Here is a 19,448-nt window from a genome sequence, read left to right as displayed (position 1 = left end):
ATAAAGGGACATAAAATATTAAAAACTTAAGGAATATATCTGTGTAAGTATTAAGCCAATACATTTGCAATGGAAAAAACAAAAATGAGATTATGATAACAATTTTGTTCACAATACTATAAAAAGAATAAAATACTCAAATTTAGCAAAAAGAAGTATAAAACGTATACTCAAATGATAAAAACTCTCTTGAAAGAAAATGAAGATCTACATAAATGGAAAACATCCCATGTTCAAGGGTTGGAAGACTTAATACTGTTAAGATGGCACCTCTTCCAAGTTGATCTGTACATCCAATGTAATCACTATCAGAACCCTACATGACTTCTCTGAAGAAGGCAAGCTGATTCTACAATTCATATGGAACTGCAAAGGGATCGAAAATAGCCAAAACAATCTTGAAAAAGAACTAAATACCAATATTCATACTTCTCAATTTCATAATTTACTGACGTCAGACTCTTAATTATACCATATACAGAAATTAACTCAATATGAATGAAACACCTAATTTTAAGAACTTAAAGTTTAAAATGCTTAGAACACAGGGCTAAATCTTTTAACTTTGGATTTGGCAAAGGAGTCTTAGAAATGACACCAAATACATGAGCAACAAAAGAAAAAATATTTTGGACTTCAGTAACATCAAAAGCTTCTGTGCTTCAAAAGACAAATAGAAAGTGAAACACAACATAAAGAATTAGAGAAGATATTTGCAAATCATATATCAGACATGGATGGGGCTTGCATTCAAAATACATAAAGAACTTTTACAATTCAATTAAAAAACAAACCCATTAAATAACAGGCAAAAAATTTGAGCAGACATTTCTCCATAGCAGATATGCAAGCAGTCAATTAACAAATTACCAAATCAAAAGTATCCAACATAATTACTCATTAGATAAATGCAAATCAAAACCACAGTGATATATACTACTTCACACCTACTAGGACAGCTTGAATTAAAAGGACAGACAATTACAAGTATTAGTGAGATCTGATGAAATCAGAATCTTCATATATTCTGCTGAAGAGTATAAAATGATGCAGTAACTATGGACAACTGTCTAGAAGTCTTGAAATTATTAAACAGAGCTACTAACTTCCCAGCAATTTCACTCCTAGGTAAATACCCAAGAGAACTGAAAACATATGTCCACATAAAAACTTGTACAAAAATACTCACAGCACCATTATTCATAATAGCCAAATTGTACAAACAACCCTAATGTCTACTAACTGATGAATGGAGAAACAAAATGTGGTGTATCTATACAGCCGAATATTACTTGGCCATAAAAAGGAATCTGATACATGCTACAACATGGATGAACCTCAAAAGCATTATGCTAAATCAAAGGAAATACATCAAAGAGCACTATATAGTGTATGATTCCATTTATACTAAATATCTGTAATAAGAAAATCCATAGAAAGTACATTAGTGTTTGCATAAGGCTCAGGCAGTTTTCTTTCAGGGGTGAAGAAAATGTTCTAGAATCAGTGGTGATGGTTGCATAATTCTGAATATACTAAAAACTACCAAACTAACAATTTAATTGGGTAAAATGTATAGTATGTGAACTATAGCTCGATGAACTGTTATTAAAAGGAAAAAAGGTATAATTTCCTTGTCTTTATCTGTGTACAACTGACCCTTGAACAACAGAGATTTGAAGTACAAGGATCTACTTATACATGTTCCCTTCCCCCCACCCCATGCTAAATACTACGGTACTATACAATCCTCAGTTGTGTGACTCCCTGGATGCAGACCCTTGGATATGGAGGAACTAGGTGTGCACAGGGCCAAATATACATTATACACAGATTTTCAACTGAGAACAGGGTTGGTGCCCATCACCCCCACATTGTTCAAAGGTAAACTGTAGTTTGTTTTATCTTCAAAATTCTTTCTAAAAGAACAGCTGAAAAATAAAACATCTCTTATCCACCTAACAATCGTAATTTTATCATCTATCAGTTACAAAGAACATATTATATTTATTTTCCTTATCTCTTTTCTCATCAAATATCCTGATCATATCCAAATTTCTAAATTATCAATCAACACAAAAGTAACACAGGAAAATAAAATAGGAAGAAATAAGTGATGTAAACATGACTGATTATCCTCTTCCTCTTTTACTGGTTTAAAACTTTTCCTCTTATTTGTTACCTTATCTTCAGAAGGTTAGCTGTCTTGCTTCCAACTTCTATCATTTGAGTATGTGATTTCCACCAACGTAGAACCATGGTAGCAGAATAAAATTTTTTTAACTTTTAAAAACATGTTAATACATTTAAGAATGTATAGTGTTATCATTGTTTTCTAAAGTCCCCCTCTTTCCCTAAATCAATGCTACTATTTTAAGTCTCACCTCTGTTTTTTCAGTGACTTCAGCTGGTGTCATAAGTTCTGATACAGCATAGACAAATCCAAGATCTAACCTGAGATCCATTTCTTGGATCAACACTTTGAAATACCTATAAATAGCAAGGTAAAACATTTTAAGGTAAAACAAGGTAAAACATTTAAAAATTATCGATTAACTGAATTAACAAAATTATAAAAGAAAAAATATAAGACATATATTAAAACATTGACACTTAAGACTTTCTAGGTAAATGAATTAAAAACATAATGCCAACACTGTTCATAATAGAAACAAATTCAAAATGTGAAAATGCCTACAAAGAGAAAATTGATAAGTAAACTGGCACAAAGTAACACAAGGAAATATGACATACAAGTGATAATAAACTCTATAGCTATATACAACAAAATAAATTAATTTTAGTAAAAATTTGAATAGAAAAAGCAAGCCCAAGGCATATATTTACAGTTCGAAAAAAATTTAATTAGCACAACTTTTGGCAAAGTAAGAAGCATAATGTTTAGCTACACATAAATAATAAACCAGTATTTTTAAAAGGGAATAAAAACAGTATTTATCTTGGTGATAGGGTGGAGGAAACAAGAAATATGGGAGTGATACGTAGATGGATGCTTCTGTCACTGTTCTGTTTTTTGAAATGGGTGGTGACTGAATTTGAATATACTATTTTCTTTCTTGTTTATAAAACAGTATGCAGTAATGATAGACAACAGAGAAAACAAATAAAAAAGAAAGTAATAAAATACACATAATTCAGAAATGACTATTATTAATATCTATGTATAATTCATTTGAAGCCTTCTGACTTCTCAAGATTATGAAATAATTGATTTTTTCTATGACCTTTCTAATTTAACATTTTACTCTTAAATCTTTGACTCATCTAAAATTTATTTAAGAGTACAATTAGCTCACATATTTAAACAAAACACTGTGCTTTAAATGTACACAAAATAAACATATTAAGACACTTACTTAATACGTGATATCTGCGAATGTCCTGCAGATCTCATGACAATACTGACATCAGTAAAGGGTTTTGGTGCTGTAAAGGTTAACAAATATGATTAATCTAATGATGCTTTAAACAAAAGATAAGCATTTTCTTGTAATTTAATACACACCACAATGGACACTTAAATTATGTATTAAATCATAAGTATGAATTAAAATTACTGATATTTGTAAGATCTACCACAGTCTTAATTTCAGACTGCAGGATTGTTTTTTTTAATTATCTGTATTCACTTTTAGGTTAACTGAACCTTTTTTATTTTTTTTTTATTTTTAAACTTTACAATATTGTATTAGTTTTGCCAAATATCAAAATGAATCCGCCACAGGTATACCTGTGTTCCCCATCCTGAACCCTCCTCCCTCCTCCCTCCCCATACCCTCCCTCTGGGTCATCCCAGTGCACCAGCCCCAAGCATCCAGTATCATGCATCGAACCTGGACTGGCGACTCGTTTCATACATGATATTATACATGTTTCAATGCCATTCTCCCAAATCTCCCCACCCTCTCCCTCTCCCACAGAGTCCATAAGACTGATCTATACATCACTGTCTCTTTTGCTGTCTCGTACACAGGGTTATTGTTACGATGTTTCGAAATTCCATATATATGCGTTAGTATACTGTATTGGTGTTTTTCTTTCTGGCTTACTTCACTCTGTATAATAGGTTCCAGTTTCATCCATCTCATTAGAACTGATTCAAATGTATTCTTTTTAATGGCTGAGTAATACTCCATTGTGTATATGTACCACAGCTTTCTTATCCATTCGTCTGCTGATGGGCATCTAGGTTGCTTCCATGTCCTGGCTATTATAAACAGTGCTGCGATGAACATTGGGGTACACGTGTCTCTTTCCCTTCTGGTTTCCTCAGTGTGTATGCCCAGCAGTGGGATTGCTGGATCATAAGGCAGTTCTATTTCCAGTTTTTTAAGGAATCTCCACACTGTTCTCCATAGTGGCTGTACTAGTTTGCATTCCCACCAACAGTGTAAGAGAGTTCCCTTTTCTCCACACCCTCTCCAGCATTTATTGCTTGTAGACTTTTGGATCGCAGCCATTCTGACTGGCGTGAAATGGTACCTCATAGTGGTTTTGATTTGCATTTCTCTGATAATGAGTGATGTTGAGCATCTTTTCATGTGTTTGTTAGCCATCTGTATGTCTTCTTTGGAGAAATGTCTATTTAGTTCTTTGGCCCATTTTTTGATTGGGTCATTTATTTTTCTGGAGTTGAGCTGTAGGAGTTGCTTGTATATTTTTGAGATTTTAACTGAACCTTTAAATCAGTGATTTTAAACCAGAAGTATACATTAGAATCATCAGGACAACTTTGTGAAAATAGACTTCACGGTCTTATTGCTTTATTTAAAGGTTCTAGTGGCTTTTAAATTAGGAATTTACAAACTTGTAATCTTTTAAAGAAATTAATGTCTCTAAAAATTATATATACATTTCTAATCAATCTTTTCTTCAGTATTCACTCAGTTTTATTGAAGTTAGTTGAGTACTTCCTGGTCTTTTTTCAAGCCATTGAATTTTCCAATGATCCTATAGAAACTAAACTTGAGAAAGGTTTCACTTCATACTTTTATAGTAAAATAAATCAAATAGCTAATACAACCATTTTTATGGCAATCTAAAAATAGAAACAAACCTGAATCCAAGGTGACGGACTTGGGCGGTTTAATGGGATAAAACACGAATGGAAATATAGCACCATGTATTTGGTTTTGGATCTAAGAAACAAAAAGGTCAGTATATTAATATGTTAATTATAGAATCTGACTAGAATAACAAAATTTAAGAAGTAGAAGGCATCAAACACTCTAGTCCAACAAACTACAGACAAAACAGACTGTGGGAATACATTTATTGTATTTCCATATTTCTTTAGAATATGATTTGAATATCTTTTCAAACTTACCTGTATTCTATAAATTTGAATTCTAAACGATGACTGATGTGCAGATGTGCTATATTCTACTTTTAATGCTGGAAGATAATTTCTTCTTATAGCTATTACATGTGGCTGCAGAATTTTCATGTTAGAAGCACCAGGTGTGAAGCGAACCTGAAAAATATGCCCACCGCCCCCAACAAAAAAAAACCCACAGAATTTCTCTTTATTAATTGACTAAAGTTAGAAATCTGTACCAAAAAACTTTTATGATAATATTAATTTAAATAGTAGGCTAAATATTTGATAAGATTTGGATTGAGATCTTTATATCCCATACACATGCAACTCACAAATATTCATATAATATTCACAAAATATTCATATACCCCTGGTAACTTGATTTTATCACTTTTTATATAATTTTTTTTACTTTATTTCTTTAACTTTTACTTCACTAAAATTCATCAAAAAATAAAGCAATATAAGAAAAATAACTTTAAAAATAAAGCAAAACAACTTAGATCATCAGCACTTAAAAAAGTCTGAATCTTAAGACAGAGAACTATTCCTTTAAAATATTCTATATAAAGTACGTATAAGATTCATTGTTTTGTAAGCAAACTTGTCTTTCCTTAAAAACGAACTCATGGTTCATCTAATTACAACAGATAGAAATTAAAACTTCATATCAGTACTTAAAAATATTACCAGAATGTTGGTGTCCAACTCAATAACCTTATCTTCTGATGGTGAAGATTCAACATATTCCTTAAATTCCTTCTCTAACTTCTCAGTGTGCTTTACACTCATTGGCTTCCATCTTGCCTTCTTCCTGGGCTTTGTCTCCCAAACCACATCAGAACTTATATATGAAAGCAAAAATCATGGTACTAATTTATAAACAGTTTCGTTTTAACTGGTTTATTACATGAATTACAAAACCGTCAGTGAATTTTTGCATATCTCTAGTTGTAAGCAAGCACATTTTAAGTTTAAAAACATGAATTCATTCAACCAATACTTATTAAACTCTTATTCAGGCACTATTCTAGGTGGCAGCAATATTATTAGGGAAAGTTTCTGCCATTTTGGAACCTTCTTTTACCTGAGGAGAGACAGACTGACACTAAACAGTAAATTAGCATATTTCAATATATTAGGAGGTAAACATGGCTTTTGAAAGAAGAAAAAGCAGATAGGTTAAGGAGGATCTAGAGTACTGGGATATGCAAAGTGGTGGGGGTTGCAGTATCAAAACAGAATGGTCATTGGAGGTGTCATTAAGAAGGTGAGATTTCAACAGCCTGAAAGAAGATGGGGTAGTTATCCAGGCGGACATTTCAGGTAGAGAGACAAGCTAGAGCAAAGACTACAAAGCAGAGCATGCCATAGCACAGGACAAGCAAGGGGGCTTGGCATGCTTGGAATACACTAAGAGTAGAAGATGAAGTAAGATAGATAATGAGAGGCAAAACAATGTAAAGCCTTGAGGATATGGTAAAGACTGAGTTTTATTCTGAGATGAGAACCCATTGAATGATTATGAGAAGATAATCAGCAATATGATCTGACTTAAGGTTTAAGAATAAACTGTGTGATGGGATGGGAAGCAAGGGAAAAAAAATAAAGGATGAAGACTAGGACAGGAAAACTTGTTAGGAATGTAATACAGTAAGCTAGGAGAAAAATGGTGATGGTTCTGCCTAGGGTGGTAAGACTGAAGCATTACAAAGTGGTCAGATTCTATGTGTGTTCTGAAGCAAGATCCAAAACAATATTTTCAGATAGATTAGAGGGGGTAAGGGCAAATAAATTAGGGGGTAAGATAAAGAAATCAAAGATGATTCCCCAGATTTTGACATGAGCAACTAGAAGAATGCAGATGTCATTACCTCCAGTGGGAAAGAAGGTTTTGATAGAATGAGGAAGGAGTTTGGTTTTACCTACTATAAAGCTTAAGAAGTCTCTTAGATATCTAAGTAGAGATTTTATGTAAGCAGCTGGACAGACAAGTCTGTCCAGAACTCAGAACAAAAATCTAGCCGAAGATACACTTCAAGAAGTTTTCTGCATATATATGGTATTTGAAATCATAAAACTGAAACAGAGAAGAGAAGCGGACTCAGGTCTGAGAGCCTCAAGATACCCAATATTAAGCAGTTGAGAAAATGACAAGGCACCAAGAAGTGTGACTAAGAATGCTGGAACAGAAAGAAAAACCAAGGCGGTGAGCTATCCTGGAAGTCAAGTCAAAGAAACTGGGTCAAGGAGGGATCTGTGTAGAATGTTAGAATGTTATAAACTTAAGCAACATGAAGACTGGTAATTGTACAATGCACCTGGCAAAACATAGGTCTCTGGTGCTCTTATCAAGACCAGCTTTAAAAGCCTGTTCAGAACTGTTAAGAAAAAATGGGTAAAAAAAAGAACTGGAGAGAGTGAAAATATTTTTTTAAATAGATAACACTTCTAGTGAGTTCAGCTATAAAGTAAAGCAAAGAAATGTACAGTAGGTAGCAGGGAAAGTAGGTTCAAGAGAATTTTTTTAGTTGAAAGATATTAAACTTATTTGGACAATTCAGTAGGGAGCCAAAAATTATTGAAGTAGGACAGAGAAAGAAGAGGATTGCTCGGTCAGTGTCTCAAGAGGCAAGAGTGAATGAGATATAGTGCAAAAGAAGAAAAATATGTTTAAATAGGAGCACATACAATATATCTATGATAAGTGGGAAGTATGTTGCTGCAATATATAGGTAAAAAATACTGGTACATAGGAAGCTGAGATGTTGGGAGGAGGTCTTTGGAAGTTCCTTTTTGACTACATCAGTTTACTTGGTGAAACAAGACTCAAGGCACTGAGCTGAGAGAGAATGGGATTTAAAAAGAGCCAAAATGTGAAATGGGCTTCCCTTGTGGCTCAGCTGGTAAAGAATCCCCTGCAATGCAGGAGACCTGGGTTAGAACCCTAGGTTGGGAAGATCCCCTGAAGAAGGGAAAGGCTACCAACTCCATTATTCTGGCCTGGAGAATTCCATGAACTGTATAGTCCATGGGATCACAAAGAGTCTGGCTCAGTGATAAAGAATCTGCTTGCCAATGCTGGAGACTTTAAGATGTGGGTTCAATCCCTGGGTTGGGAAGATCCCTGGGGAGGAAATGGCAACCCACTGCAGTATTCTTGCCTGGAAAATTCCATGGATAGAGGAACCTGGCAAGCTACAGTCCATGGGGTCTCAAGGAGTCTGACAGGACACATGCATGCAAAGTGTGAAATAGTAATAGAGGAGAGAGAGTGAATGGAACAAATCTTATTTACTAAAAAACCACTGAAAGACTTAAAGACAAATTTAAAAATCTATCCACATTCTAGGGACTTCCCTGGTGGTCCAGTAGTTAAGACTCCATGCTTTCACTGCAGGGGATGCAGGTTTGATCTTTGGTCAGGTAATTAAGATCCTGCATGCCATGCCACATAGCAAACACACACAAAGGTGGGAAAAGAGGCTCCTGAACAGCTTCCAGTTTCCACACCTCAAAGAAAAATCTATCCACATTCTAAAATCACTTCACTCATTCTGTTTAAGTATGTAAATTATTTAATTTTATTAATTCTAAAATTTCTTGTTCTCTTTCTTCTAAAATTTATGTTTTCTTAATAAACAGAAAGATAGAAACCATGTACTAATTCCCTTTGCATTCACATCATTTAGCATAGGAGACAGCACGTTAGGTTTCACAGGCTTAAAATCTGTTGTCTATTTGAACTTTCTATTTCAGTAATAAAATATTTTTTGAGAACAATAAAAATTTCTAAGAAAATAGTTTTAACATGCTTATTTATTGATTTGGCTGCACTGTTTGGCACACAGGTTCTTAGTTCTCTGACTAGGGATCGAATCTGTGCCCCTCCAATGGAAGCGCTGAATACTAACCACTAGACTGGAATTTCCTTTAATATGCCTTTTTAAATGGCATAGTTACCATTCAAGAAGTTAGGGACATTTCTAGACAAATTTACATAGAAAAACGAATTCAAATCTGTATCATAAACCTTTAATTTATATGTCTGAGAGTTTAATTCAAGAGATTAAAACATTATCCTTGTTATGCAAACTGGAATCTAGCAACAGTCTCAAATTAGGCAGTACTATAAAAATACTAATTTCAAGTAGTTACGAACAGAAACATTAAGTGCATAAAGGAAAGAAGAGAGTTTTACTGGTGATGACTTATATGGGAAATGGTAAATACAATATTAACTTATTAGATCTTAAAGTGCCAAGATCAAAGTAGAAAGTGATTAGAAAGTAAGATGTATAGAGTGGGGAATACAGTCAATAATAATGAATAATTTTTGTATGGTCACAGACGGTAATTAGACTTATTGTGATCACTGTAATAAACAGAAATACTGAGTCACTATGTTATGTAACAGGAACTAACACAGTGTAGCAAATCAAACACGCTTCAAAATAAACTCATAGAAACAGGTGGTAATGAACAATTAAACATTTCCTTGTGACATGTTAAAGAAAGAAAATATACTTTTAATAAGTTGAATAATTCTAATTTTCAGAGAGTTGGGAAAATAACATGATGAGAGATGTATTAATCTGATTTTTGGTATATCTTTATCTTGAAAGGCAAAAAAAGTATCAAGGCACTTTTAAATTAGCATTACCTTTGATTAGTATCACTGAATAGTCAAAACAAAATTTAATTCATTTTAGACTTTACAATCACAATTCTTAATGATTAAGAACTTACACTTAAATGTATCCAAATTCTAATACATCTAACCTTGTAATGCCAATATAGGCTACTTCTTGCTTTGTATAATTGTTGACAAGAGAAATCCCAACATCTTGTAACGCCAACACAATTTCTTGCTCTGCTAACTCTGCTTTCTCACTTTCATATGTCACTTTAAATACTCTTGGATCTTCAGTGAATAAAATTATGCGTTGTAAGCCTTCAAAAAATGAAACTAAATAAATGGTCGTTTTCCCCAAATTTATAGGTGTCATCATATCCTGAAATAAAATCATCAAAAAAATAAGAAAATTAGGGTTTGGTCCCAACCAACATGAAATCTACATTCCACACTTGAAAAATGAGAATAGTAATGGTAGCTCCTTCATAGGAATAAAATAAATTAACAATTGTGTAACATTTTGAAATTTACATAATTCAAATTAGTTAATGAAATTTTTTGCCATAATCATTATGAAGTCAGGAAGACAGGTAAACTTTTAATATCATAGTAAAATCTAATTAGTCTTCCTTTGTAGGCTAATTAGTAACACAATTTATCTTCTCTGCCTTATTACAACACTAATCAATGTGTTATGCATTAAAAGTTGTTTAGTCAGAAACTTCTATTCCTTTTCAGAGGTGAACTAAATAAGATAAAAGAATATTTGACACGCCAGTTGTATGCTCTACAAAGCACAAATACTACAGGGTTAATACTACAGAAAGACTTTCTATATAAGCATTGTGCTGATATCAGGGTCTTGAGTTTAAAATAATTAACTTCTAATAGTTAACTGTCAGCCATTAATTCCTAGTTAATGAACATTCTGATTAAACAAGGTATTATAATATACAGTACACATTCATGTTATAATCCACTAAAATTAAAAGTAAGTTACTATAGTCATGTTACTTAAAACACTCTCTAAAATACAACACTCTCTAAAATACAATACACAATACTAAAACTACATTAAGATGTAAATAAGCAAATTTCCAAGTAATTCTGAAATATTTCTAATATGTTATAGTGGATTACAAGTTTATCTTTGCAAACTTCAACTATCATTGTGATATAAGTATGCAAAAGTACTTATTGAAGCTGAGGCACCAATACTTTGGCCACCTGATGCAAAGAGCTGACTCATTTGAAAAGACTCTGATGCCGGGAAAGACTGAAGGCAGGAGGAGAAGAGGACAACAGAGGATGAGATGGTTGGATGGCATCACTGACTCAATGGACATGAGTTTGAGCAAGCTCAGGGAGTTGGAAATGGACAGGGAAGCCTGGCGTGCTGTAATCCATGGGGTCACAAAGAGTCGGACACGACTGAGCAACTTAACTGCACTGAACTGATGCAAAGGTACTAATCGACATGTTAAATAGCTTATTATTTTTAATATTAAAATGAATTATTTAAAAAAAAAATAAATCTAATAATCATGAATTTAAAAAATAAAGTTAGGCCAATCATGGGCAACTCTCTCAAATACATTTAAACAACACTGGACTTCACAAGAGCAACACTGGAAAGACAATGGAAAAGTACAATCAATATTCTAAAAGAAAATAACTCGGAACTCAGAATTCCTTACTCAGCAAAAGTATTCCTCAGTGAAGAAAAGTACAAGAAATAAAGATGCTTGAAAACAAATGAAAACTACTAAATATCACCACCAACAGAAATTCACTCGAGCAAATTCTACAGGAGGAATTAAATACCAGCAAGAGTAAAATGATCCAAGATGAATGTATGAGGAAAGGAATGTTATACAAATAAAATGTGAGAGAAAACATTTTACAAAATTCAATATTCAGGAATAATAAAAAATTTTGGCAAACAAAGACTACATGAGAAGTTCTTTAACCTCTTATCAAACTTCCCAAACACATACCAAACTTCAGCAAAGATCACACTTAAAGGTAAATGTTGATGTCATATAACATGAGACCAGAAATAAGGCAAAAATATATGTAAACATCAGTTTTATTAAACAGGACAGAGAGATGCAAGCCAGTCCAGTAAGGCAAAAAGAAATTAAAGATGAAAGGACTGAAAAGGAGAAAACAAAACTCTCATTATTTTTAAGTGTCATGATTGTACATGTGGAAAAATAAAAAACAATATTAATAAGAGAATTCAGTGAATTTTCTGGATTAAAAAAAAAATCAATACACAAAATGCCATTATACTCCCATATGCTAACAAGCTTAATTTTAAAAAGATATCATGGGTTTCTGTTCTGGCAACTGATGACTAGGTGGTCTGAGACAAACCCTCTTGCTAACAGCAAAAAGTTGGAAAACATCTAAAAAGGAAAAATATGTGTCTGAAAAGACAGAAAAGCTTCTAAGATAGCATGAATTAATGGCACCAAGATCTGAGAGAGAAAGAAAGCCAATAAAAGTGAACTTTGTGGGACTTCCCTGGTGGTCCAATGGCTAAGACTCTGTGTTCCCAATGCAGGGAGCTCAGGTTGGATCCAGGGTCTGGGAACTAGATCCCACATGCGGAACTAAGAGTTCACAGGCCATAACTAAAGATCCCTCATGCCACAACTAAAACTCAGTGTAGTCAAATAAATAAATAAAACCAAGAAACAAAACAAAAAAAAGTAACAGAAAAGACAAAGTGGACTTTGTATCCAGAGTTCACAACTGTCAGTTCAAAAAGTAGAAGCAAATACTGAGAAGTTAGGGAACATCATTCAGAGTCTCAAATTATCTTTAAAATTTTTCATATACTGTGTTCAGCACAGAGTCAAAAATAAACACGCAAACAGAATGGATTTTAGTGAAAACCAAGAAAAGAGAAAATTTTAAAATATCCAGAAGAAATCTAGGTATTGGAATTGTCAGTCTTTAAAGTAGTTATGATCAGAACATTCAAGAAATTTTGTAACAAGATAGAGAATATGGGAACAAAAATTTTTATAATAGAAACCTTAGAACTGATATTTCAATAACTAAAATTAAGAACTCAATAGATGATTTTAAGAGGAGATTAGACACAGTAAAAGAAGTACAGTGAAAAACAAGTCAGAAGGAAATATTCATACTGAAGGAAGGAGAGAAAAGGATTAAAGAACACATAAAAGTCGTAAGAGACATCATAGAACATGTGTCTTAGAACAACACGTAAAAGTCGTAAGAGACATGATGAAAAGTCTAACATTTATGCAATGGTGAATTCCTAAGAGGAAGAGGAAAGAGGTGCCAAAACTGAAATTTGATATCTGGCAGAAATACTTCACTAAAAACAGAGCAAAATAAAGACATTTTCAGACAAATGAAACTAATCAGCGATTCACTCTGATAAGTGGAATACTGCCTGCCATATTAGTAAACAAAGGATGTCACAGTCAACAATTACAGTCGCAGTCTAGGATGAGCTGGTGAGCCCCGAGGGAACTCAGAATATAAAAACACAGGATACTAGTCCCAGATAGCTGAGGTGAATATCAGAAGAATGAGTTCAGTGAGCCCAGACTCTTGTACCTTCCCATACACAGAAAAGTGCTCAATGCCTTAACTTGACCTATCTGCTTTTCTTAAATTAACAATAATCTTTTGATGTTCAGACTACCTGTCCTTTGTTGCAATACTCCTATATATCCTGGCTCCCTCAACACCGCCTTGCCACTTCAGAGTAATTCTCTCAGAGATACTTTAGATGCTGCCTCCTGGGATTGAAGTCCTAAAAATTCCTGCCGAATAGAACATAACTCTCAACACTTTTAGGTTTTGAATAATATTTTAGTCAATAACTCTTGCCTGGAAAATCCCATGGACAGAGGAGCCTGGCAGGCTACAGTCCACAGGGTCTCAGAAGAGTCAGACACAACTTAGTGACTAAACAACAACAATAATCCTCCCAGTTAGGCAGTTGCAAACTGTGGCCTATGATAGTTTTATAAGTCTCAATATTTAAGCCCAAAAAGATACTGTGGTGGGCACTGCAACATTATACACTAATAAGAATCAACTTAACAAAAGACAACAATTCTAAATTTATATCTACCTAATTACATAGTTGCAAGGAGATCCAACCAGTCCATCCTAAAGGAAATCAGTCCTAAATGTTCATTGGAAAGGCTGATGTTGAAGCTGAAACTCCAATACTTTGGCCACCTAATGCAAAGAGCTGACTCATTTGAAAAGCCCCTGACGCTGGGAAAGACTGAAGGCAGGAGGAGAAGGGGATGACAGAGGATGAGATGGTTGGATGGCATCACAGACTCAATGGATATGAGTTTGAGTAAACTTTGTAAGTTGGTGATGGACACGGAGGCCTGGCGTGCTTCAATCCATGGGGTCACAAAGAGTCAGACACAACTGAGCGACTGAACAGAACTGAATCACACAGTTTCAAAATGTGAGCCCAAATTAAGAAAACCAAAAAAGGTATGCATAGATCCATGATTTCAGACACCATTCTCACAGCAACAGAACCACCACAAACAAAAAACTTAATAAGATAGAAGATCTAAACAACTCAACAAAACTTGAACAAATTGACATATATGTATGTCAATATGTATGTCATATATGTATGCCAACCACAGAATATGTATTTTTTTCAAATACACATAAAATATTAACAAAAATTGATTACAAGCCCACAAAGTCGATTTCAACAAATTTCAATGAACTGATTCAGAGTATGTTCTCTGGTCACAGTGGAATTAAATTAGAAATAAATAAACAAAAAAAAAATACTTTTGAAAAGTGATAACCTAAGTAACCATGAAACCAAAACATTAAAATAAATCACAATGAAATTCAGAAAATATTTTGAACTAAAAAATAATTAATATACAGCCAAATTTGTGAGAAAGAATTGCTACTGTTTTTGGAAGAAGTTTGTGACTTTGCTGCTGCTGCTGCTGCTAACTTGCTTCAGTCGTGTTCAACTCTGTGCGACCCCATAGACGGCAGCCCATCAGGCTTCCCCGTCCCTGGGATTCTCCAAGGCAAGAACACTGGAGTGGGTTGCCATTTCCTTCTCCAATGAATGAAAGTGAAAAATGAAAGTGAAGTCGCTCAGTTGTGTCCGACTCTTCGCGACCCCGTGGACTGCAGCCTACCAGGCTCCTCCGTCCATGGGATAAGTGACTTCAAATAAAAAGTGAAGAAAATCTAAAAAGCAATGATCTAGGTATCTGCTGTGAACTCATTTGTGCTGCTCCCCTCTCCCCATTCATATGTTACAGTCTCAGCCTCCAATATGACTATATGGTGGAGGTAATGACATCATGGTTAAATGACACCATGGGGGAGGGGAAGGGTGTAAATAGGGCTCTGATCCACCAGTATTCCTTTCCTTATAAGAAATACCAGAGAGCTCACTCCCTCTCTCTTCACCCTGTGAAGACATAGCAAGAAGGCTGCCATCTGCAAGCCAGGAAGCATCCTCATAAAAGTTCACCAGAATTTGACTATGCTAGCATTCTGATCTCAGGCTTCCTGCCTCCAGTACCACTAGAAATGAATCTCCACTGTTTAAGGCATCCAGGCTAAGGTATTTTGTTATAGCATCCTGAGCAGATTAATACAATTATCTATCTCAAGAGTTTAAAGGAAAATTACCAAATTAAAACAGAAGAAAGGTGAAAGAATATAATATAGATTAGGCAAAAATAGGTGAAAATGAAAACAAATGTATAAAAGAGATCAAAAGGGAAACTGATGGTTTTCTGACAGACAAAACCAAACTGAAACTAATTAAACTAATAAAATTTCAGCAAAACTTAGGGAAAAAAGGAATGAAGGCACAAATATCCTACACTAGGAATGGAACAAAAAGAAGAATCATCACCATAAATCTTAAAAAGATAAAAATATGGATATTATAAAAACATTTATATCAATATATTAGAAAACTGAGATGAAATAAATGCATTCTTAGAAAAACTCTTATCAAAACCACACAAATAAAAGTAGAAAACTGAACTGCCCTGTTAATAAATAGTAGCATTCCTAATTTAAAAACTTTCTTATAAAGACTATTGAAGGTAAGATGACTAGGCTTCACTCGTGAACTCTACGGCAAACATTCCAAACATTCTACAAATCATACCAGTCTAACATGAACCCTTTCAAAAAACAGAAAAATTGTAGATAATTCCCAACATGTATTAGAAGTCAGGATGACCTTAATATTAAAATTTGGTAAGATTATTAGAAGACAAGACAGTGACAGGCCAACTTCTTTCATGAATACAAGCAAAAGTCTTGAATAAAACATTAGCAAGTCAATTCCAAAAATACAAGGCTGGCCTAATATTAGAAAAAACCACCAAATAAGACAAAGCCCCAAAAGCATATAATCATCTCAAAAGATAAAAAGCAAAAGACATAAAAATTAATAAACATTCAGTACTCATTCATTTACTCATTTGATAAGAAATAATAACTAGTGGCAAGAAAAAAGACACTGGAATAGGGAACAAATTAAGATAAATTTTGAAAGATCAATGAAACTTTAATAAAACAATTTCTGAAAGTCATTTAATATGTTACTGGAATATGTTTATACCTAACTTTATTATTATAGAAAACTGGAGCCTATTATACAGAGTGAAGTAAGCCAGAAAGAAAAACACCAATACAGTATACTAACGCATATATATGGAATTTAGAAAGATGGTAACAATAACCCTGTATATGAGACAGCAAAAGAGATACTGATGTATAGAACAGTCTTTTGGATTCTGTGGGAGAGGGAGAGGGTGGGATGATTTGGGAGAATGGCATTGAAACATGTATAGTATCATATATGAAATGAGTCGCCAGTCCAGGTTTGATTCACGATACTGGATGCTTGGGGCTGGTGCACTGGGACGACCCAGAGGGATGTTATGGGGAGGGAGGAGGGAGGGGGGTTCAGGATGGGGAGCACATGTATACCTGTGGCGGATTCATTTTGATATATGGCAAAACCAATTAAAAAAAAAAGAAAAAGAAAACAACAGTCTGCCATTCAGAGATAAATCCATATGTTAACAGATTCTTAAATGTCCTTCACAGAAGCAACACTGACTTAGATGACCTTTAATGCAATAATAATTTGTATCTGTTTATAAATTGAATGCTGAAAGTATCTAAGTTTACCCTTTATAATATAATAGCAAATAAGAAGGTAGAAGAAATAAGACTGCTTCCAGTTTTAAACATTTTTGGTTAAGTTAAAGCTTGAATATTGCTTTAAAAATCTTCAGCAGTGTTTAAGAAGTATAAACACAAAAGGCCTCAAAACTAATGAGACTGAAAAAGTAAATAAATAAAATCCTGCTAAGAACACCATAATAACCCAGTACATACATCCTTTTGTGTTACTTCACCGTGGCTTTTTCCACATTTCCACTGCAGCTTTCTAGAGCCCACTGGATCAGCCCATGTATAAAATACTGCTTTTCCAGGAGGGAGGGAATCTTCTATTTCACTGAGGGAACTGACATAAATAGGAAAAAAAACACAGTAAATTAAGTGCAAGTATACAAATATATTAAGAATCTAAAATAATACTTCATTAATTCTGAATCCATTAATTAAGATTTATGATAGTTCTGAGTAAAGTAGACTGAAATTTTTCCTTATACAATAAAAAAGTGGTTTTCTGAGAAAATAATGAGAATATTTTAAGGGAAATGTTTGCCCTAGTTAGGAAGTAAATATCTCAGGTTGGGTTTCCCTGGTGGCTCAGAGGTAAAGAATCCACCTGCCAATGCAGGAGACATGGATCCCTGTCTGGGAAGATCCCAGATGCCACAGAGCAACTAACTCCATGAGCTATGACTACTGAGCCTGTGCTCTGGAGCTGGGGAACCACAACTACTGAGTCCCTGCACCACAAGGACTGTGAACCCCAGAGCCTATGCTCCACAAGAAGAGAAGCCACCACAATGAGAAGCCCAAGCACTTCAAGGAGGAGTAGTTCAAGCTTGCTGCAACTGGTGAAAGACCGCACAAAGCAACAGAGACCTAGCACTGTCAAAAACTAATTTAAAAAATATCTCCAGGTTTCTGAAACTCCTCTGTCAACTTTAAATACTAATTAATTATGAAAGAAAACTATTTCAATTACTTTACCTTATCTATACCAAATCTAAGAGAATTTAACTGGTAATACTTTCCTAAGAATCGATTTTACTGTGTCAAAATTCAGTTCAATTATTTTTAAAAACCATAAGACACAGGATATAAATCTAAGAAACTCAATCAACTCACAAAACAATTCAGCAAAAGAAAATGGAGAAGTTAAAAATCAAAAAAATAATACAATATAACTTTTCTGAGCTGAAAAAGCTGACTCTGCAGATTAGACTTCATTGGGTATCAGACTAAATGAATGGAAACAATATCATCCAACACAGAATGTAGGACTTTGGGAAATGTCAAATTTTAAGAAGAGGGAAACCTGCCTACCCTAAACCTGATCGAGGGAAATCATAGTTACCCTTAGAAATAAAAATAAGACTTTTCACTCTGTTCTGTAATACTGAATGCTAGAAAACAATGCAGCAATGCCTACACAAATTTGAGGCAAGAGTTATGACTTAAAATTTTATGCCAAATTGTTAATTTCCAAAGGTAAGACATTTTGAAATAGGCAACAGCATAAGGTATTACCACAAACCCTTACTTTTTCCAACCAAGCCAGAGAGGAGTCAAAATAAAATTTTAAGAACTGTGTTACATTAAACTAAACCAGTCAAATAAATTAACTCGTTAATATTGTGAAAGTCGTGTCCTATTCTTTGCGACCCCATGGACTATAGGGTCCATGGAGAATACTGGAGTAGGTAGCCTTTCCAGTCTCCAGGGTATAGTCCCAATCCAGGGATCGAACACAGGTCTTCTGCACTGCAGGCAGAATCTTAACCAGCTGAGCCACCAGGGAAATCCAAGAATACTGGAGTGGGTAGCCTATCCCTTCTCCAGCAGATCTTCCCAACCCAGGAATCGAACTAGGGTCTCCTAATTGCAGATGGAGTCTTTACCAGCTGAGCTACCAGGGAAATCCAATTATAAATCAATCCAAATATCTTCAATAACATAGTTTTGAAAAATTAACCATATATTACTCTGGCTCAAAAATCCAAAATTATATTCATAAGAAACTGAATTTGGAAAGAGAAATTGAAGGAAATGAAAAAGTACTCTATATTTTTCATGGAAAATCAGCAGATACTGTTTCACTCTCAAAATTTTAAATGCATCAAAATCTTCAAGAACACAAAAAGTAATCATATACAAGAGAAATAAAATTATATTTTCCAAATCATCATTAGAAGAAAATAATCCATATGACAAAAAAGTATGGCAAGGAATCATAATTAGTCTTTAAAAGGATTACAAACAGGATAA

The 19,448-nt window shown here is 34.0% G+C and overlaps 1 protein-coding gene across 3 annotated transcripts in view; it reads right to left on the bottom strand.

The window, feature by feature from the left end:
- VPS13A (vacuolar protein sorting 13 homolog A) overlaps nt 1-19,448 on the bottom strand; it is a 282,305-nt gene that overhangs the window by 48,739 nt on the left and 214,118 nt on the right. For all 3 annotated transcript variants that reach the window (XM_086415617.1, XM_086415618.1, XM_086415619.1), the window contains 7 exons: nt 17,403-17,532; nt 10,124-10,356; nt 6,032-6,185; nt 5,348-5,494; nt 5,078-5,159; nt 3,378-3,447; nt 2,385-2,490 (listed from right to left, as the gene is read on the bottom strand). In XM_086415617.1, coding sequence (XP_086271743.1) covers nt 2,385-2,490; nt 3,378-3,447; nt 5,078-5,159; nt 5,348-5,494; nt 6,032-6,185; nt 10,124-10,356; nt 17,403-17,532 — 922 coding nt within the window. The remainder of the gene's footprint in view (nt 1-2,384; nt 2,491-3,377; nt 3,448-5,077; nt 5,160-5,347; nt 5,495-6,031; nt 6,186-10,123; nt 10,357-17,402; nt 17,533-19,448) is intronic.

The sequence above is a fragment of the Bos grunniens genome, chromosome 8 (genome assembly GCF_055505025.1).
Source record: "Bos grunniens cultivar Pamir isolate PY7600 chromosome 8, Bosgru_T2T1.0, whole genome shotgun sequence".
Classification (NCBI taxonomy): domain Eukaryota; kingdom Metazoa; phylum Chordata; class Mammalia; order Artiodactyla; family Bovidae; genus Bos; species Bos grunniens.
Note: the sequence above shows the minus strand (reverse complement) of the source record. Positions and strands in the feature narration are given on the sequence as shown.